General features: G+C 42.3%; 1 protein-coding gene across 3 annotated transcripts in view; it reads right to left on the bottom strand.

The window, feature by feature from the left end:
• EMB2083 (AAA-type ATPase family protein) overlaps positions 1-22161 on the bottom strand; it is a 377023-nt gene that overhangs the window by 93643 nt on the left and 261219 nt on the right. For all 3 annotated transcript variants that reach the window (XM_089424030.1, XM_089424037.1, XM_089424043.1), the window contains exons 7-8: positions 16233-16318; positions 15935-16013 (exon numbers count right to left, since the gene is read on the bottom strand). In XM_089424030.1, the coding sequence (XP_089280156.1) occupies positions 15935-16013; positions 16233-16318 (165 nt within the window). The remainder of the gene's footprint in view (positions 1-15934; positions 16014-16232; positions 16319-22161) is intronic.

Raw genomic sequence — 22161 nt, 5'->3', positions numbered from 1 at the left:
CAGGAGGACTACATGTAGGGGCAAGATCCTTGAGGTGCCCAAACTCTTGGATCACATCCGGCTGTGGGAGCCCTTAACGACAGTAACATGATGACAGGTGTCGGGTGGAGCAAAGTGTAATGGAAAGGCAACACATGGCCAAAGTGCAGACGTCTAAAGCAGCGCAATAGAGATTGCAGTAATGGGAGAGGCACAGAGGTGTTTGTAGCAGTGCAGTAGTAGCAGAGGAAACACAGGATAGCAACAAAGGTAGCTCCAGCATCACGAGGCTTCCAGACTGACCAGGATGTCAGTGTTTGGGTGAAGTCAGTTACTTACTTCTCAGTAACTATGTTGCAGTGTAGCAATTAACAGTGGCAGTGCTATGGGCAGCATGAGGCAACATGTTGAGAGGGAGCTACAGTACAGATGTAGCGGTGGCAGTAGCAGTGTCATGGGCAGCAGTACAGGAAGCAACAGTGCAGAGGATGTGAGGCAGCAGGCCAAGCATCAGCACAGGTACCGATGCCGAAGATCAGTGTGATGTTTCTATGGTAAAGCATTACTAGAGCACATTCCTCGCTAAGAGGGAGTGTTGATTTTTGGTAGCAACGGATGTGCTCTAGCCATGAAAATTGGTGGAGAGGCTAAGGCAAATGAGATCTCCAAGACGTGAAAATCGTTGGAGAAATTCCACCAGGATGAAGAGATGTTAAAATAACTAGTATTTTTAATGGGGTTCCTAATTCTAAACATAGGAAAATAAAAATATTAATGTGTATTAATATAATATGGGTGAGAAAGTTCTAAATAACGAGGATCAAGCCAGATCTAATATTATCCGTTGATTAGGGACTTAATCTTGGCCGTTGAATCGTCAACAGGAAAAGTATAAGAGGAGGCTTGAGGGTCAGTTGGAGAAACACCAAGAGAGATCAAGAATTCGATTTTCTTGGGTTGGGTTTGCTGAGGAAATCGAGTTAGAGATCTGTTGCAATGAGGGTTAGTTCAGCAAGGGATTTCGATCCAAAGGCTAAAGAATACATATCAGAGAGGCAGCAGAGTGCTGAAAAAGGCAGTGCAGAACCTAGGAGGGCTGACGCAGAGGCTAGGGAGGCTAGTGCAGAGGACGCAGAGGGCCAAAGAAGCTGATGCAGAGGCCGAAGAGGCTGACGTAGAAGACGCAGAGAACTTCAGAGGCTGCGATGAGTGATTCTATGGGACAGACTGAGAGTTGATTGGCTGACGCGAAGCCAGAGAGGGTGACGTAGTTCCGAAGAGGGTGATGCAGTTCCAAAGGAGTGCATGGAGCAGCTTTCGTTGTCCAGCACAAGGAACAGTGGGAGTCACTGTGGGATTGTTCATCCGGTTGCTGATCAGCCGAAATATCTATCTCTGGATAAAGGTATTGCTGCCAAGGATATTCTCTGAAGGGTGAGCCATTTCTAGAACCCTAATTGTATTAGAAATCTGCTTAATCATAAAACTCTCTATATGTTGCACTAGTTTTCCCAAATTGGATTTTTCCAGGGACGATTGTCCAAAATAACGATGTCCCTTGTGTCGTCTCAGTTTATTTCAGTTGTTCATTTGTATTTCAGTTGTTCATTTGTATATCTGTGAAGGTTGCATTTGTGTGTACTTCGATATTTATGTATTTAAACCAGTGATTTTATCACTATCCCGCTTAAATCGCGATTTTTATCCCAAAACATCGCGGGCTTCTTTTATAACAAATTTTTCCGAAAAAATCGCGATTTTTATTGAAAAAAGCGCCGAGGCGCGGGGCAGCGGGATAGTGATCAGGACTCATGACTTACTATTCAGGACATTATTCAATGTTATGTGTGATTTTAGCGCTAGAAATGATATTAAACGTCTTATATATTAGTTTTTTTATCATATTTATGTGTCAATGTATTTATTTTATGTTGTAGATGGTTTAGATATTAAAAAAATTGAAAAAAATGAATATTTTTGTGCCAAAGCTTTTGCCGAGCGTCGATTTAATCCCGATCGCGCTTTTAACAACATTGATTTAAACAACTTGTTAATGTAAAGAACAAGTAGGAGATAGTAAACCAAACATTGTAGTAAGGGTTTCTAAGGGTAATTCCATTAACGAATTGACCTTGATAAGCCATCTCCTCTTCACATCGAAGTATAAAAGCTGCAAAATTGCTACTCTTTACCCTAGAAGGCTAGAGAAGTAGTCTTGAGGCCTCCTTGACCAAGAACCAAAGGTCCTCACTCATATTCATCATAGACTCCATTCTCCCAAGACTAAGGCACTGATCTACCAAGAGGTGGTCACCTAAAATCATACCTTTTTCACCTTCTCCCAGGTCTAGCCAAAATGTGTCACCTAGGGCATCATTTTCCCGGCAAACTATCCCTCCAAAAAGTTTGATCTCCTAGCCTCTCTTGCGTTGGTGTCTCCTTAAGACGACCTCCAAATTTGAAGCCATTAGGATGGTGTAGTTGTGAGAAAAACTAGGCCCTAGCTCCAAGATCAAACTTTTCCCTAGCATCCCCAAGGCTAGTGCCTTATAGCGTCAAATCAACACCGTTAAGCGAAAATTCTTTTGGTCCTTTTCCCCACCTTGTCTAGGGTAAGACAGAGGGATTTGTGAGATTACCTCACACTATCACTGGGAATCCTGGTTGATCCAACCCCAGAAAGATTGCCTGCGGCTTTACTGGCTGCCTCTACGCGGTGTTTGCGTCAACCCAGCGTCAAGTTCATTGGGGACAGCGTCAATCCTATGGCTGGTCGATTTGTTGCCCAGGTGGCAGGGACTTCGATTTCTGCCTCCCGGTCTCACACCCTGACTCCCGGCTTCTGAAACTCGAAATCCTTCAGCAAATTTCGGACTCCCTCTTATCTTCTACGCTGCCTCTAAGTGGCTCTGTGTCAGCCCCTCTAGCTCTGCACTACCATTGTTGGATCTGCCTCTGCCTTCTCTGTTGAGTATTCTCTGATTGGGAAAGATTTCCCTTCAGATACTATCCCTGCCCCTCCACTGCAAAAGCTCACTTTGAATTTCTCTTCAGCAGCTGCTCTACTTCAAAAATTCCATCTTTTGAACTCTCTTGGTGTGTTCTCCAAGTGACCCTCAAGCCTCCTTAAATAACCTCCTCGTTGACATTCAACGACCCATATTAAAAGTTAATCAATGGCTAAGATCATTTTGGCTTAATCCTCGTCTTCTTCTAGAAGTTACACCCACAGTTAGATTAATACCCTTAATTATTTTAATTTCCTGAGTTTAGACTTAGGGTCCTGTTAGCTCTGCTATTCAACGTTGATTTTCTAAGGTCAAAGGCAAACTTGGTCTGCTCAGTTGTGCTCAAAAGGCTTCCATATCAGTCATTTTCCCCTTTTTCCTCCATCCTGCTTATCCTCCTTCACCTCCGTTTCCTCTGTTTTTCCTCTAAACCCTGCAAAGTAGCTCCTTTTAGCATTATCCCCAAGTGCAAAGCCAAAAACCCCATAAAACAACACCCATACGATTGTGCGCCTTTGTAAAATCATCTCCTTTAATCTCAATCGTTGATCTTTCCTGCCAAATCTAATGGCTCCCATCACATCCGATAAAGCGACTTGCACGATCACTTCCCCGCCGTCCGATCACCTCCGCCAATATCGGACGGCCTTCGCACGTTTCACGCCCACAAAGTGATGGAATGTTAGCGCGCGATGGAGAGCGGTTTTTCTCTCTCCTCCGCCGCTACATGTCATGCGCTAAATGGGATCGCACGCCCTCATCGTTTTACCACCCAACGCCCAAAGGTGGTGCGATCGTTACTGCTTACCGCTTAACCTTTCGTCTCTGCCCCGATAACGGTCGCGCACCTTCGCCACCCAATCACCGTTAGATCTGTCCGCCCAGGATCTAATGGCCCACGTTCATCTCGCTCTCACCTCTTTCGAGATCCTCCGCCAAGCCATCTTCGTCGTCTATTCTCCCGATCCGACGGCCAATCTTTCTCCCTCATCCAACTCATCCACTCGCCATGCAGTCCACGTCCTTTGACCGTTTCGTGTGCTGAAGGACGAAGGTGACCGACTTACTAGTACCAGTCACAGTTGTTCCTCAACAACCATATTTAACAACAGTATGGCCAAAGAGAGAAAGGACGGAGCACGATTAATTAACTGCATTTAGCAGTTATAGAACTTCATTGATACGAACACTCCAGCTGCCTGAGAGGACAGCAGAGCACCTAAAATATCATATGCATCCACTGAAGCAAGCAAACTCACTCAAAGACTCCATCAGGCAGTTAAATGCAGTTGGTGGTCAATTATGACCCCCCCATACCTGAACGGCCAAGTGCCTTTGTAGTGAAACTCTATATATGCCCAAAAACAAAATGTAATCAGGGTTGATGGTTGATGTTTTGATGTAAGGTTCAACTTCTGGAGACTGTAACTATTTTGACACTTGCAGTGTCTCGTCTTCATTTTCAGCTAATACAAGCTTCTTTTGCTATTAATTGCTCACTTTCCATTTCTTTTTTGTTCCAAGCTGTGCCTGATATGCTGTATTCTTGAGCTCTTGATGTTTAGCATTAGAGTAGTTGTCATCCTATCTCTATGTTAAAGTCTTGTATGCATCATTGAGTAAGTTATTCAGGTTTCTCTTCATCTAGTGCCAGAGAACTGTCATCCTGTCTGTGCATTAGTAGATTAGATTTGCAGACATCTTTACTGGTTGCAGCCGGCCATCACATGGTCTTGTGCATCTACTGGTGTGGTCAGTATTCTCCATATTCATCCAACCCTTAAACTGTGAGTAGTTGGTGCTCTAAATCCTTGTAGTATATGTTACCAAGCATCTCCGAGCTACAACCTAGGAGAGTTTCTTGGAATCCTAACATAATTGGCGCCATTGTCGGGGAGAGGAGTTTGAAGCTCAGCTTCCCTGGGAGAACGACACAGATCCAACTTTGATGATAGATAAAGCCTGGACACATTTCGAGTTGTAATCATCTATCTGGCGACTCTACTAGAGGATCAACCTTTGGTGCCTCCACATTACAATTCTGGCTCAGTTTGTGAGGCATACCCGGAGAAATCCTCAGAAATCACCAACTGACCCAGTGCCTGACCCTGAGAGGATTGTTAAGTAGAAAAAGATCATACAAAAAGGAGCATCAAGATCAGGTAAGCCTAAACAATCTTATGTATCTCTGCAAGAGAGGCTTGTAACTGAGCATGTTCATTTTGAAGATATAGAGCCTAGCATTGTCAGTGAAGAAATACCCTCAGAGATTCATAAAGCTCCTTACTCAATAAGTTCCCCTTTGGATCTCAGTCCAAAGAAAATCTCCCCTACAGTCCATCATATTCCTTTATCCCTGTCAATCATTTCTCAACTCCCTACATTTCAAGCTGCCAGTATCCTTCCATCTACCCCAATCATGGCAAGCCCACAAGCCCCTACCAAAATGGAAAGAATCATAGCTACAAGGTATGGACCCCTGGTTCTGCCTGTTCCTTTGAATGCCATGCCTACAAGAGAATATCATAAATACATGCCTAAGTTCACTGGTACAGAGGGAGTAATGGCTGAAGAACACCTTGAGTCCTTTTATAGCTATGTTGATAATCTAGATATTAGTGAAGATGATGTGTGGATGAGGGTATTTGTCCAAAGCCTAGATGGAGAGGCTAGAAAATGGTTCAGAGAATTGACCCCTAGGTCTATAGTAGACATTGAGGCCTTAGATGATGTGTTCCTAAAGCATTGGGGGGATAAGAAAGATCTGCTCTATTATCATACTGAATTTGGGAACTTGTAGAGGGAAAATGGTGAGCTGCTATCTGATTTCAACAAGAGATTTAATCGCATGTAGAGCAGAATACCAGCTGAAGTGAAACCCACACCTACTTCTACTAAGCTTACCTATGCCAATTCCTTCGATTTTCGTTTATGTTTACTATTTAGGGAGAGAAGATGTGCTTCTTTGGTTGATATGCAAGATGCAGCCTTGGAAGTAGAATCAAACATCATGGCTGCAGAAAGGCTCGAAGGTAATGCTGATAGGAGAAGACAGAGGGGTGAGCTCTCATCATCCTCAGATCCTAAGATCGATAAAATGGCCAGGATGATAGAGTCATTAGCCTCTGAAGTTTCCAAATTAAGGGTTGAGCAGCATTCAGGGAAGGGACAAGCTCCTAATACCTTTTCTCTTCCGAATCCAAATCCATATAAAGGAGAAGAGGAGTAGTTGCAGATTTCACAAAGAAACAAAGATGCAAACAAAGACCAAAGGGTGAAGACCCTTTTTCAAGATATAGTCATGGAAGAAGAGCAGTTTGAAGAAGATGATGAGGTCAATGGTATGGAAGATAAGGGCGGTGCCCCTTTCTTAACCAAAGCTGCCTATGAGAAGTCATTATTCAAAGGCCCTGCTCATAATTTTGTTGTCCCTGCAGAACAACAAGCTTATAAGCAAAAGAAACCAGCAGCGGACCCCATCATCCCCAAAGTTCCAGCCATAGAGATAAGAGGCCTTGAAGGTTCCCTTTCTTCTTTAAGTTTTCAATCAAAAATTCAGAAGCCAGGAATACACATGCCTCTGACTGAACTAGTGAAGAATGAGCCCTTCAAGGAATCTATCCTTAAAGATCTTAAGGTTAAAGCCAGCCCACCTTCCCATGACTATGTAGATCTGCAATTTGACCAACCTGCTGTTATCCTCAGCCCAGTAATCAAAAAGGGTGAAGTCAGTTCCCCATCATCTTATGTTTCTCTGTCTATTCACGAGACAATCCCTCATAATTGCCCCCTAGGCGCTGAGGCCAGCAATAACTCAATGCCCAAGGCTAATATTGATAATCTCATTCTTGATCTTCCGAAGCCTGCCCAGGTGGCCTCCACGCAGCTTGAAAGGGCAGTTTGCCAGATCACAGAGGAAGAAGGTGCACAATTTTGGGACACCTCCTTGGATGGGGCTGGTTATAAGCAAGCTACAGAAGCAAGTAAAGCCTTTGTGTCCCACACACAAGAATACATCAATTCACCATTTATATTAATTTTTCATGCCACAAAGGACACGGCCCAGTACACATCAGCCCTTGTTATTCAGCAGGTGTACAAAAGCTTCCACGAGGAACATCCAAGGATGAGAGCATACAAAGAGGGGGTGAAATATAAATCATCTCTACCTGATAAGGTCAAGTGCCCTAAACTTTTTGAGGTAGATGATCAAATCAACCCGATTTTGCAAATCTTTGATGAATTGGCTGACATGCATATTGACCAAGAGAAGGAGACGTTTCATAGAAAGGCAAAGAGGGTCAATCTTCAGTATGGTGACTATTTTCTCCAATGGGATGCACTGAGGGAAAGACAGGGAGTTCCTGGTAAAATCAATGCTCTATGGACAGGATCATCCGTCATTACCCAGGTCCAGGGGAGAAATACTTTCATGCTATAGAGTTCGGGAGGAGAAAAATTTTGATGGCCCAGTAAATGGGCAGTTTTTGAAAATTTATGTTGTTTAAGGTCTTCAGGCCTTAATGTTGTAAATATGTTGTTTTATCAGGTTTTAGTGTAGACTTAATTAGACTCCATGCCCAATGGGACACTAGGGAATGTTTTTAATCTTGTTTTTATGTAGAAGGCAGTGGTCTACAGTTCTTGAGACCTCACAAGGAGGATCTCATCCCCAGAAGGAGCCAGTGTTAGCTTTGCTATTCAACGTTGATTTTCTAAGGTCAGAGGCAAACTTGGTCTGCTCGGTTGTGCTCAAAAGGCTTCCACATCGGTCATTTTCCCCTTTTTCCTCCATCCCGCTTATCCCCCTTCACCTCCATTTCCTCTGTTTTTCCTCTAACCCTGCAAAGTAGCCCCTTTTAGCTTTAGCCCCAAGCGCAAAGCCAAAAACCCCATGAAACCGCACCCATATGACTGTGCGCCTTTATAAAATCATCGCCTTTAATCTCAGCCGTTGATCTTTCCTGCCAAATCTAACAACTCCCGTCGCGTCCGATAAAGCGACTTGCACAATCGCTTCCCCACCGTCCGATCACCTCTGCCAAGATTGGACGGCCTTCGCACTTTTCGCACCCACAAAGTGATGGAACGTTAGCGCACGATGGAGAGTGGTTTTTCTCTATCCTCCGCCGCTATGTGTCATGCGTTGAATGGGATCGCACGCCCTTGTCCTTTTACTGCCCAACGCCCAAAGGCAGTGCAACTGTTACCACTTACCACTTAACCTTTCGTCCCCGCCCGATAATGGCCGCGCACCTTTGCCACTCGATCACAGTTAGATCTGTCCGCCCAGGATCTAATGGCCCACGTTCATCACGCTCTCACTTCTTCCGAGATCCTCCGCCAAGCCATCTCTGCCATCTATTCTCCCGATCCGACAGCCAATCTTTCTCCCTCATCCATCTCATCCACTTGCCATGCAGTCCACGTCCCTTGACCGTTCCATGTGCCCGAAGGACGAAGGTGACTGGTTTACTAGTATTAGTCGCAATTGTTCCTCAACAACCATATTTAACAACAGTATGGCCAAAGAGAGAAAGGACGGAGCACGATCAATTAACTTCATTTAGCAGTTATAGAACTCCACTGATACGAACACTCCAGCTACCTGAGACGACAGCAGAGCACCTAAAAGATCATATTCATCCACTGAAGCAAGCAGACTCACTCAGAGACTCCATCAGGCAGTTAAATGCAGTTGGTGGTCAATTATGACCCCCCCATACCTGAACGGCCAAGTGCCTTTGTAATGAAACTCTATATATGCCCAAAAACAAGATGTAATCAGGGTTGATGGTTGATGTTTTGATGTAAGGTTCAACTTCTGGAGACTATAACTATTTTGACACTTGCAGCGTCTCGCCTTCATTTTCAGCTAATACAAGTTTCTTTTGTTGTTAATTGCTCACTTTCCATTTCTCTTCTGTTCTAAGTTGTGCCCGATATGTTGTATTCTTGAGCTCTTGATGTTTAGCATTAGAGTAGTTGTCATCCTATCTCTGTGTTAAAGTCTTGTAAGCATCATTGAGTAAGTTATTCAGGTTTCTCTTTATCTAGTGCCAGAGAGTTGTCATCATGTCTGTGCATTAGTAGATTGGATTTGCAGACTTCTTTACTGGTTGTAGTCGGCCATCACATGGTCTTTTGCATCTGCTAGTGTGGTCAGTATTCTCCATATTCATCCAACCCTTAAACTGTGAGTAGTTGGTGGTCTAAAGCCTTGTAGTCTGGGGGTGTTCACGCATGTCTGGAGTGAGACAAAATAGAAGTGGTTATCTGGCTTGGACAAGCATCATTCCTTTGCAACAATAAGTTGAATTTATATGTTACTAGGCATCTCCGAGCTACAACCTAGGAGAGTTTCTTGGAATCCTAACAGGTCCCATTAAAAATAATTAATTATTTTAATAAAACTGTCTCCGGGTGGAATTTCCCAAAACAATTTATGGGTTTTGGAGAACGCATGTGTCTTATCCTCCCCACAAATTTTGAGGATAAGAGCACATCTAATGCTACAAGAAATCAACAAGTGGGACACAGAAAATTGAGCTATACATGGTTTGGAGAGGTATTGTGGCGGAGGGAAGAGATTTGTTGTTGTTGGGCTATTTCCTCACACAAATACTTGTCGGAAGGAGGGAATTTCCAGGAGTAGCGGTGCCTTTCTAAGCAAAACGAATTGGTGTGATTGGGCATGGGTCATTTTTCCCCAGGACTGCGCAAGAAGTTGCGGAGTTGTTTGTGGGGAGGCCCGGTGAGAGGGATTAAGGAGCAAGGATTTTTCAGGATTTGATTGGAGGGGAATTGAAGGAGATTTCCTATCCTTTTAGGAGCAGAAAACGCTCCAACTATCACAGATAACATTTTCCAGCAACAGAGGAGGGCCAAGCATTTTGGGGTCAATTTTGCAGTGTCAAAACTAAGACAAACTCTTTCTGAGTTTTTCTGGGTTTATTGAGGAGAGGCCAAGAATAAGTCGGCAGAATTTTCTGAGCAGTCTAGAGGGCTCAAATAGAGGTCTCTTTCCAGCCAATAATGCAGATTTCAAGGGTAGCACAGAGCATAGACAAGAAGTCACTTCCCATCATCCAAGCACCTTGTTTTCTCACCTGGGATTTGTCTAGCTTGCCTTCGGCAAGCCCAGGTACACTTTTCCTTGCCTATTGTACTCCTACCATGATATATAATAAAATGGCTCAGCTTCTTTGGGGATAAATTGTTAATGTGCTAATATTTTGTGATGTTCAGATTTTTGGTTGCATGTAAGAAATTTATTGTTGTTATTACTCAATATTTCCATTAGGAATATTACAGTGGTATCAAATCCATGATCTTGGCCAGTTGTGGGGTAGGCAGCTAGATCAGGGAAGATTTATGCATGTATGCACAGTGACGGGTTAAACCATGCACAGGTCGTGGGGGTGCAGCCATCTACACAAGATTGTGGGGAGCAAGTAGATACACCTAGTGTGATGCAGGGGTCACCCGTGTTGGAGACTCCTTTGACTATGTCGGTTGACATCTTAGTGGAGAGAGTAGAGCATACCCCAGTAGTGCCATCCGTTGAGGTGGTGACTAGGGTCGTGTCCAAGTTTTTGGGTGATAGCAACACACAACACATGAGTGAGGTGTCAGGGGACATATCCACCCTTGATGAGACACCAGGGGATACAGAGGTATTGGATGATGGTCGCACATAGCAATGTCATCAATTTCAAGCCGAACTTCTAGCATGAAAAAGGAAGGCGATGTCAATACGAGAGGCTATTCTGCTGCAGAATGAGTAGCTGGAGGGAAAGACAGCGATTTGTGCCGAGTGAGCGGCCAAGCTAGCTCACATTGAGAAACAGTTGGATTCCCTAATGGTACAGTTAGAGGGCACATTGTAGAGATGACGCAGCCCTCTTCAGGCGTACATAGACGAGGCTAGGAGCACTGTTAGGTCACCTTTGCCCATTGGAGAGAGAGAGATGGAGCTACCAAGTCAGATCTCATGTGTTGACCTGGATAGCGGGATGAGATGACCTGAGTTACACAGGGTGTAGCATCTGCATGTTGGGGTTGTTCTATGTGCGGGATTTTGTGCATTCGATCCTTCTCTTGAGGTTGGATGGCGAGATATTCTGAGTTGGTACCCAGTGGAAAATTCTAAGATAGTCAATGTCTTGTAGTCGTATCAGTGTCAAGGTCGTCTATGTCAAACATCTTGTGGTAGTATTTTTCATGTTACTATTGCATTCAACATTCTAGTTGTCAATGTCTAACATAAGTCATGTTACCAATCAAATTTATCATTGTCTTTCAAAGTCACAACATTAAGACATTTTGTCACAACCATTACTTGTTCAAACTGCCAAGTCAATAGTAAAGTATCTTATCATTCTCACTATGTCAACCAAGATGCAAAGTCATTTATCAAGGTAAAAACACTTGTCGACTAAGTGTACAGTGTTTGTTTCAAGTCAATAGACCATGTAAGTGTTAAGTCAAATCAACCTATCAATCAAACATTACATTGCATGTAGAGTATCAAGTCTAGTCAAAGTCAACATGTCAACGTGTGTGTTATGACTACTGTACCTACTCTTACTAAGTTCAGGTCAAGACAAAAATCATCATACAAACTAGACCCATACTGCTGCAACCCTCACTGAAAGAATTAGATAATGAAATCTAATCTTTGTTCTCTGCCAAACTTATGCCTTTCGAACAAGTACTTATCAACAAACCTCCTTGTGAATTTCTTAACCAAATGTTGTGACTGTGTTAGGTCACTACTGCCTCAGGTTTGCAATAGACATGCTACTTGAAAAGACTAGATAATGTTGCTTCAACGTTTCTCACCACAAGTCACAAGTGAATGCTACATAGTTCTGCAAAAACACAGAATGTAAAATAGACATGTGGTTGCCTTAGCCAAAAGGTGTAGAAACCTTCACCAGTCATAAGGTCAAGCACACATTGTCCTTTAGAAGTTAATCAAATGATGCCCTAGACATAGTATGGATGTCGAAGTCCCCATCTGCATAGAAGGAACTATTCTAAAGGAATTTTGACCAACCATTTAAATAAAGAACACACCCACAACACAAGAAAAAGAACGTACCTTGGAGAGAATAGCAAGAGAGAAGATTTGGAGGACTTCGCTACCTTAGAGGCCTCAAGAAAACATACTTTGATTGGCCACAGAATTTTTGCTAGCCCTAGCTCCTTCACAATCCAAGTAGGTCGAAAATTGCAAAGAAATACCACTGAAAATTTCAGAGAAAGATCTTGATAAATTGATGTGTGTTGAGAGGCTTTAAGGTCTCTTTTTATAGAGTTTTGGAAGCACAATTAGGGGCTACATTAGGTAGCCCTTTTAGGATATTTTGAACACTTTTTATTATTAAAAAATTTGATTTAATTTAGTAATCCTTATTTATTTGTTTGTTTAAATACTAAGGATTTTATACATTAATCCTTTCTTGGTATGTTTTGTAGGTGACACATGGGTGCATGAAATCAATGATTGATTTATTGTCTTTCATTCTTGAAGTTATGTAACTCATACATGGTGAAATTACGGTGATAAACAATGTCATATATTGACAACTGTAGGAGGAGGTATCATGTCATTACCCCTTGGCGTTTTAGCCCAAAAATTGGGGTCACCAACTTCAATTGTGAATATCCCTCAAACCAGAAGGCCTCTCGGGGTGAACCACATATCAGCAAAAACATCTTTTCGATAAGAATCTAATGACATAGATCTTCGGCCCAAAATCAATGATTTGACCCACCAAAAACCCTTGATAGAGTCGAGGTGCATTCTCATTCCATGGAAACCAAACCCTAGGACTTGGCTTTTCAACCATGCAATAGTATAGCTTCCATCTTGACGTAATCCGACAATTACTAAGAAGCGTTCATTAACCATTTGACATCAATGACTGGTGTTTTTTATCAAAGTCAAACCCAGTGGATTGATATCAATGACAACACCATCCAACATTATATATTGAATTCCATATAGCATTACGCTATGCAATGTCCAAGCTTAGCCGTATAGATTAGACTATATATGCCAAAATAAATGAATTATACAAAATTCACACATCTTTCAAAAAATAAAAGACAGTCAACTTAAGAATATAATTATTTGGAGTTTGTTGTAATTTACACTTAAAATCTACTAAAAATACACCCAAAAAATCCATCTAGTTCAAATCGCCCACCTTATTATGAATGTCGTTACAATCAGGGGATGATTTCTACCAAAATATGTAGCTTCTTGTCCTTACATGCAAGGCATGGTGGCTCTTACGTAAATGATAGCACTTGCAGTGAAGGAAAGATCATCTTTTGAACACCATGCATTGTCCATAATATGAATCTGATCTTAGAGGAGATCGACAACAAAGTTTCCTAGATAAAGGAAATCACAGGGGAAGCAAGGGATATTGTCAAATTCATCATCAACCACCACCAATCTCAGGCAATATTTCGAGAGTACTCCAAATTGGAGTTGTTAAAAGTTGTTGAGACAAGATATGCCTCAAACTTCCTAATGTTGCACCGCCTTGTTGAGGTTAAGCATGCATTAGTTTCTATGGTGGTGAGTCAACTTTGGCTTGAGTGGAGACAAGCAGATTCAGAGCGGGGATATATGGTGCGTAGATTGTGCCTTGATGAGGATTGGTGGAGCAAGGTAGATTTCTTGCTAAAGTTCACAACCCCTGCATTTGAGTTTCTTCGGAGTGCTGACACTAACCAACCTTTCTTAGGAGAGGTATATGATGGCATGGATTCCATGGTTGAGAAAACTATGGAAATCATTTCGCAAGAGTCTCCACAACTTTTGTTTGTTGATGATCATTTTGCTGGTTTAGTCAAGAAAATCATTGTTGATAGGCGGAACAATTTCAACACTCCATTGCACACTTTAGCACATGCTTTGAACCCCATATTTTATGATGAGGAGCTTATTGCTCAAAGCAATGGGAAGAGGAAGGCACTCCATAAGGATAGAAAGGTGGCTAATGGGGTGAAAAAAGCCCTTATGAGAATGTTTCCTTCTCATCTACACAGGGAGGTAAAGGAATAATTTGCCAGTTTTGCTGCAGGAATAGATGATTATGCAGAGATATCAGCTTTGGAGGAGAGAACCACCATGAATCCAATTAGCTGGTGGATTTGTCATGGAGCAAATGGTGTACATTTGCAAAACCTTGCCATTCGTATTCTTTCACAAGTGGTAAGCTCTTCATCAGCAGAAAGGAATTGGAGCACTTATGGTTTTATTCATTCTGTGAAGCGCAATAGGTTGGGCTCACAGAAGGCAGAGGATCTTGTTTATGTGCACTCCAACCTTCGCCTTGCATCTTGTAGGGTCCAGAATACAACAGTGATCCTTCTAAAGAATGGGATGTGGATGCAGAAAGTCCTTATTTAGATCTCTCTCTTGCTGCCTTGAATATTGAGGTCCAGACGGGAAGTGGAATTGGCCCATCATCTTCTTCAGCACCACCATCCACTGTTGAGCATTGTTCTACTTCTATTTTTTATGAGGATTAGTCTTTTGTCTCTATAGTTCTTGCAGCCTTATAGTCTTTATTGTACTTGCAGCCTCATATATTAATATATAATAAAGGCTGATTTTGAGATTTGGATATATAATAAAGGTTGCTTTTGGATATTCCGATATTTTTATTTTCATTATGTGACCATTCATGAGTAAATGTGATGTAAATTTAATCATAATGTTTAAATGTAATAAATTATAATGTATTATGTATGCTTTATGATTGAACATATATATATATATATATATATATTCGCGTTTCCCCATTTTCAAAATTTGGGGAGGTCGCGTTTCGTCCCCATGCCCGTTTCGGAAACTCGTACCCGTTTCCCTGTTTCGTGCAACTTAGGAATGATGCCAAGAATGCAAGAAAATAGCTAACATGTAGGTTTCCTTTTGTTCTTTTTCATTCATTAAAAAAATTGTAATTTCAAATTTCTTCTTATTTATTATTACAATTCGCAATGTATTTTTAAGAGACATGCAGTCCCACATGGGCCTAATCAGGCATTAAAGGGCTAGAAACAGCCTGGAAACATTCCAAACTAAGAAATGTCCACAAAATAGTTTGGAAACATTTTCAGGAGTTTCTGACCCATTTCTGAGGCATTTCAATTTCAAACGTTTCCACTACTAAAACAATGGGATGTCCAGAAGTTACCACAACTTAAGTTTTATACTTCATATAAGGCTTAGAGTCTTCTTCATATAAATATTATAAATATTATCATTCTTTCTTTGACTCATATCATCTCTAGTATTGTGCTTCACTCATGTTGTTAATGAGTTATTTTGATCTAATAAAGAAAACATCATATCATTTAGACATCATCCCTCTAATTAGGGGAGGATTAGAGTACATTTCAGATCCCAAGATGTAATTGGTTGCATATGATATTGTTGTACATCAGAATGACACCACATGAAACATTGAAGTAAAGTTCTAGTATTTAAGTAGCTCCTCTCCCATCTGCAGTCATCCAAACTTAAGAATATAATCACCAATAATATTGAGGATGTCGGGGCTTATCCATCATGAAATGTTTCTTGAGCCCTTCCCTACCTTGATCCATCCCCAGTGCCAACAATATCATAAGATCAATTTCATATAATGTCCCACATCATAATAAGCATGAATAATAAGGTTTACATATCACAACAGGATTATAGTACTTAAGCAATACTTTTCAAACAAATTTTAAAATTCATTTTTTGTATTGAATAATTAGCTCACACAATAAGCTAGCTTACTGTGAAAACCAAGATGTTTTCTAGTAACTTAAAAAATAAATTATGTATGGTTCTCAACGTGTGAATTATATGCACAGTGCCTTTGAAGTCATTAATAAAACCCACATTGGTACTGCTCTTTATTACAAAGTACCTGATCAGGGCCATGCCAAATTTCATCTGCTGCACGTGGAGCTAGCTGGACAGTGATGTGATCGAGCATTGTCTGTCGACTGTAAATAGGAAGAAAAAATCAAAAGATTATACCATTGCTTATGTACACAGCATTTGATACCAAATTTAATAGAATTTGAATTATTTCAATGCAATAAATAGCAAAACCATATATGTCACATTGCAAGCAATATGATTTCTGTAACCAGATTGGCATTATTATCTCAGTCATCAAGCATCAAGAAACAGAATAGAGTGATGGAAATCATAAAATTCACCTGATGCTTGGCATCTCAAACTTTGTTGCATCCATGTGAATTCGCCCAAATCCTTTCTCTTCTCCATATCTTGGGACAATAGTGATCTGTTCAGGCCACAGATATATGTTAAGATGTGAAAGTTCGCTATATCTACAGGAATAAATCTACGAGTAAGTTCAAGTATTTCTTCATAAACAAGACAGTAGTCAGAAACATGTTTTCCCATAACATGCAAGCATGCTTGTAGCAATATCAAATCACGGCAAATGATGAACCACTCAATTAAGAATGAGACACAGGATGAAGTGCATATATTTATGGTATGAACAATAAAAATAGGATAGGTATGGCAATATATTTTATTGGAATCGTGTCATTTTCTCAAAATTAATGTTTGACTTCATGCATCAAGTATAGCAAACAGCAGTTCAATTTTTTCCAATAGATTCTTCCATCTTTTGAGCAATTTTTCTTCTGCAATATTCCTAATAGAAATATTAAGTGATAACAGCTATAAAATGCGCGCTTGCAACCAAAAACCAAAAACACAACAGAAATATCAGCACAACCATGATTTACTCTAATGAAGATGAGCCATTTTATTATATGTAATGGTAGGAGTACAATGGGTATGAACAAGTGCACCTGGGTTTGCCAAAGGCAAGCTAGACAAACCCCAGGTGAGAAAACAAGGTGCCCAAATGCTGGAAAGTGACTGCTCCTCTATGCTTTGCGCTGCCCTGGAAATCTGCACTGCTGGCTGGAAAGAAATCCCTGTTTGGGGCCTCTAGACTGCTCAAAAAATTCTGCCAAATTAATATTGGCCTCTCCTCAATAAACCCAGAAAAACCTAGAAAGGGTTGGGCTTGATTCCAACCTTCCAAATTTGCCCCAATTTCCATGTGCTCCTCCAACTGCTGGGTAATTCAACCCACCTAGAAATATCACCTCTCAGCCCTTGCAAAATGATGATAAATGCTAGCGAAAACTTCCGTCAGATGCCCCCACAAATCTGAACTCCATTCAGCCCCAAACATGCATCTACCCAACTCCCATGTGTAGCCCAGAAATAGCCTTTGCACATGCCCACGCAGCTCCTGAGACAGCGAAAATGCTACAGCAAAAACTCCACTGAAGTATGCCCCACCAGCATACCAAATCTTCAGCAAAAAATAGCCCAATGCTCTCCTGAAAATTCCAACAAATACGCTGCTCCACAACCAACTCTCCCAGGAAGTGTGTATTTCCCTATGTTGCAGGAAACGTGGTATAGAGGTCTGTTTCCGTACGGAAATGGGTACGAAACGCGGAAACGCATTTCGTACGGCCGTGAAACGCGTTTCCGGCCGTACTGCCACGTTTCCCGAAACGGAAACGTGGCCAGTACAGCCGGAAACGCGTTTCAGGGCCGTACGACCCACGTTTCCTCATTAGCTTGTGTTTTTTTAATTTTTTTTTTAATTTGTTTTTTAATTTACTTTTAGGGTATGTTAGTGACTTCTTGTTGCTTCTAGATGTGTGTCTAAGGTTATAAAAGTGAATTTTTGCCCTAGTGTTGATATGCAATTCATCAGGGAGTTTGAGGGATATGCAGTTCATGGTAATGTTAAATTTTTCATTTTCATCCTTTTACTTAAATTTTTAACATTACCATGAAATGACTCAGGATGTTTGAGAGTGATTTCGCCCTCATTGGATTTCATATGGAGAAAGTAGAATTTTAGATCTCACTCAAAATCCAACAGACTTATTTGTTTTTCAGGATTTCAAGATTGGAGGGATTGCAATGTTTCCATTGGATTTTATCATGTACTAGGGTATGGAACTTTTATTTAATCAAGAGAACCAAGCCCTCTATGCAAGGGAAACTGCCAATAATCAAGATCATGTAGGGTACTAGGGTATGAAAAGTGTATTTAATCAAGAGCACTAAGGTCGTTCGACTATGTAGGAGACTCCCAATACAACAGTGGTCCTTCTAAAGAATGGGATGTGGATGCAGAAAATCCTGATTTGGATCTCTCTCTTGCAGCCTTATAGTCTTTATTGTACTTGCACCCTCATATATTAATATAAATAAAGGTTGATTTTGAGATTTGGATATATAATAAAGGTTGCTTTTGGATATTCTAATATTTTTATTTTCATTATGTGATCATTCATGAGTAAATGTGATGTAAATTAAATCTTAATGTTTAAGTGTAATAAATTATAATGTATCATTTATGCTTTATGATTGCACACACACACACACATATATATTTATATTTTTATATTTTCAATATATATATATATGTATATATTCGCGTTTCCCAGTTTCCAAAAGTTGGGGAGGTCGCGTTTCGTATCGCTTCCCGTTTCGGAAACTCGTACCCGTTTCCCCGTTTCGTGCAACTTAGGTATTCCCCTTACTGCGCCCAGTCTGTTGTAATAATCCCAGGAATTCCCTGATCAAAGTACTAGAACAGCTCCTCACATAGTCTAGATCTCCTCCTTGGGCTGGCACTCAAAGTCCACCGAAGGAAGGTTGATATTCTTGCATGAAAATCTCGTGTGCTGAACAGCACTTGCACACTTGGCTCAACAACGTAAGCGTGCTAGGTGAGTGTAAATGTCAAAGGATCAAAAGCCCCAAAATGAGTGCCCCAACTCCTATTTGTAATTTCTGCCCCTTCTTCCCTTGTGGGCTCCACCCCATCGAACTTCATGTTGGAATTTCTAAGTCTGACATGTTAGAAACCCTTTATGCACTTTTACCGATTTATTCCTACCTACTTATTCTGTTAATTAACAAGTTAATTACCATGTAAATACTGGAAATAAATACAAGTACATGCTCAACACATTACAGATCGTCAACTGAAGGAAATAGAAACGAGCACACAAGTAACGTTGTTGTTTTTGGACTAATGTTCCCGGAAAAGCCCAATGTGGGAAAGCCGATGCAGCTATCTAAGGGTTTGATTTATTAAGTAGTTTCGGAATACAATCTGGGTGCCAAATCCGGCTCACCCAACAGAAAAAAATCTCGAAAGTAGTACCTCTCTACTCGGAAGCAGATATTCCAGCTGCAACCCCGTAGAAACACTACGACAGCTCCACAGCTCCAATCTACCCCACGAAACCCCAGCATCAACCTCTATGGACTGCGTCAGCCTCTCTATGGCCTTGCGTCAGCCTCTAGGGACTGCGTCAGCCTCTCTCTGGCCTTGCGTCGGCCAGCATCAGGCCAATAACCCCTGCGCTAGCCTCTAGAGACACTGCATCAGCCCTCTGGCTCTCTGCATCACCCATGTTGGCCCTCTGAGGCACTGCGCAGCTCCTGGCTGCCTTTGCGTAAGCCCTGGCTGCCTCTGCTTTAACCCCTGGCTGGTTCTGCGTCCCTCTCTCCCGGCCTCTGCACTAATCCTCCTGGTACTGTCTCTCTACTTCTGTATTCACTACCCCTCGCTGTTAATCACTGATTCTATCTCTCTTAGCAAACCGCGCTCTAGAGAATAGAATGACTAATCACTCCGGTGTGTTCTCCAAGTGACCCTCAAGCCTCCTCATACTTTTCTCGTTGACAAATCAACGGCCGAGATTAAGTCCCTAATCAAAGACTAAGATTAGATCTGGCTTGATCCATGACTTTTGGACCATTCTAACACAGTTTTATATCAATTCACATTAATATTTTATTTTCCCTAAGTTTAGACTTAGGGACTCCATTAAAAATATTAATTATTTTAATATCCCCCAAATTGTATAGAATCTGCCCAAACCCTTTCTAGGTATTGGAGATCTCATGTGCCTTACCCTCTCCACCAATTTTGGTGGCTATAGCACATCCGATGCTACCCCAAATCAACACTCCCTCTTACCAAGGACTGTGCTCTAATAATACTCCTCACTGAGTATCACCCTGATCATCCAGCATCTGTCCCTGTGCTGATGCTAGGCCTGCTTCCCAACATCCTCTGCACTGCTGCATCCTGTACTGCTACCCATGGCCCTACCACTGCTGCATCCGTATTGCAACTCGCTCTGCATCCGTGCTACTGCCCATGGCCCAGCAACTACTGCATCTGTACTGCAACTCCCTCTGCATTCGTGTTGCTGCCCATGGCCCTGCCACTATTGCATCTGCACTGCAACCCCTCCCATCATGCTACATCGTAATGCCCATAGCACTACCACTGCTAACTGCTGCACTACAACTCAATTACTGAGAAGTAAGTAACTGATCTACCAACTCTGACATCTCCGTTAGGCTAGAAACACTCATGATGTTGAAGCTCCCTTTGTCACTGACAAGTGCTCCCTCTCTGACCTCTGCAATGTTGCAACAACTCTGTGCATCTTGCATCGTTGCATAGCTCTCTGTGCCATCCTGCACTGGTGCAACACCCTGGTGCCTCTCGCATTGTTGTAGCCTGCTAGCCTCACGCTGTCATGGGAATCCTGCACTGTAGCTCCCTCTGTTGCTCCATCCGCATCCATCTCTACTGACATCGCCAGTCCTGCTACTCCTCTTCGAGGCCCCCGTAGCAAGTTCTAATCCAAGAGGTTGGGCTCAAGGATCCTGCCCCTCATTGCCTAAAGTCCTCCTGACTACAGCTCGATGTCTCCCCACTTCTTCTGAAGTGGAACATGAGAACTCATGGCACAATCATTGTCTGTCTCCACTTCCTTCTCTGCCCTTGCTGGCGTTGCCTTGGTCTCGGAGGCCTCTCCCTTACTCTTCTTCCTTGGACACTGGGTCGCATAATGACCCAGCTCCCCACAGTGGAAGCATTTGACCTTGGAGAGGTCCTTCTTCTTCCATTTCTCCTGCTTTCTCTCAGATGCTAGGGCAACATCCTCCTCCTCCTCCTTTTTGATCTTGATCCCCCCTTGCCGTTGCTTCCCGCCTTGCTCAACCTTTTGATCTCTTCTTGGCGAAGAGCAGCCCACATTTCCTCCCAATCTGGAAGGGTCGCCCTGCCCAGTATGCTCTGGACAAACACCTCCCAGTCTTCTGAGACTGTGTTCAAGTCTGTTCTCACCATCAATTTTGAATACAGTGTTGCCCCTATGGAAGTCAACTGATCCCGGATCTCCTTCAATCGACCGAGGAATAGGTCGATTTGTTCTCCCTTCTTCATCTGGTATGATCGCAGCTGATTTTCTAGTAGCATCTTCCTCTGCACGCAAGTATGCTGATACAACTTGATCATGGCCTCCCACATCTCCTGTGTCGTATTCTTCTCGGCAATATGTGGTACTATATGATCCTTGACCCCATCAAGGATGATACTCTTAGCCCTCGCCATTGCATCCTCGTACCTATTGTTATCAGCCGGATCAACAAGGATAGTTATTGTCCTCAAGGCGAAGTGCTTGACACGATCCTTATCTAGTATGGATAAGATTCTAGCCTTCCACTCTACAAATTTTGAGGCTCCGTCCAATCTATCCTAGTCTCTTACTCCATGTAGTGCCATTTCGTTGCTCCTCTACTTCCCTCCTGGAAGTTCTCAGTATGACTTTTCTGAGCCTCGATTTCCCTCCTGGAAACCCGTCTGCCAATGTCGAGATGCCCCTCTCCAATCGTCTGTGCAACTGCAACACTGATCTAGATTCCTTGGCTAGAAATCCACCTTGGCAGCAACTCCCTCTACCTTGGCGTTGCCCTATTAGGTATTGTTCTGACTACAGTACCCCACCAGCTCCAATCTGCAACTTACCCACAACCTTCTAAAACCTAGCAAATTGAAAGTTAGAGCTCCTATGCTCTGCGCAATCCCAGCACCGGCAAATCAACCTCCTCAGGCAACTGCATCAGCTCTCCTGGGCTCTATGTGAGCCTGCCTTTGCCTCCCTCAGCCTCTACGCTACCTCTTCCTGGTTCAATCTTGATAACACTGCTAGGATCAACTTTTGTCACTCGGGACAATTGTTTTCTACTACTGATGTCCTCAGTTCT

Source organism: Pinus tabuliformis, chromosome 6 (genome assembly GCF_031772625.1).
Source record: "Pinus tabuliformis cultivar Carrire ecotype Pingquan chromosome 6, CPIR1, whole genome shotgun sequence".
Lineage (NCBI taxonomy): Eukaryota > Viridiplantae > Streptophyta > Pinopsida > Pinales > Pinaceae > Pinus > Pinus tabuliformis.
The sequence above is the reverse complement of the archived record's forward strand: the minus strand, read 5'-3'. Positions and strand labels throughout refer to the sequence as shown.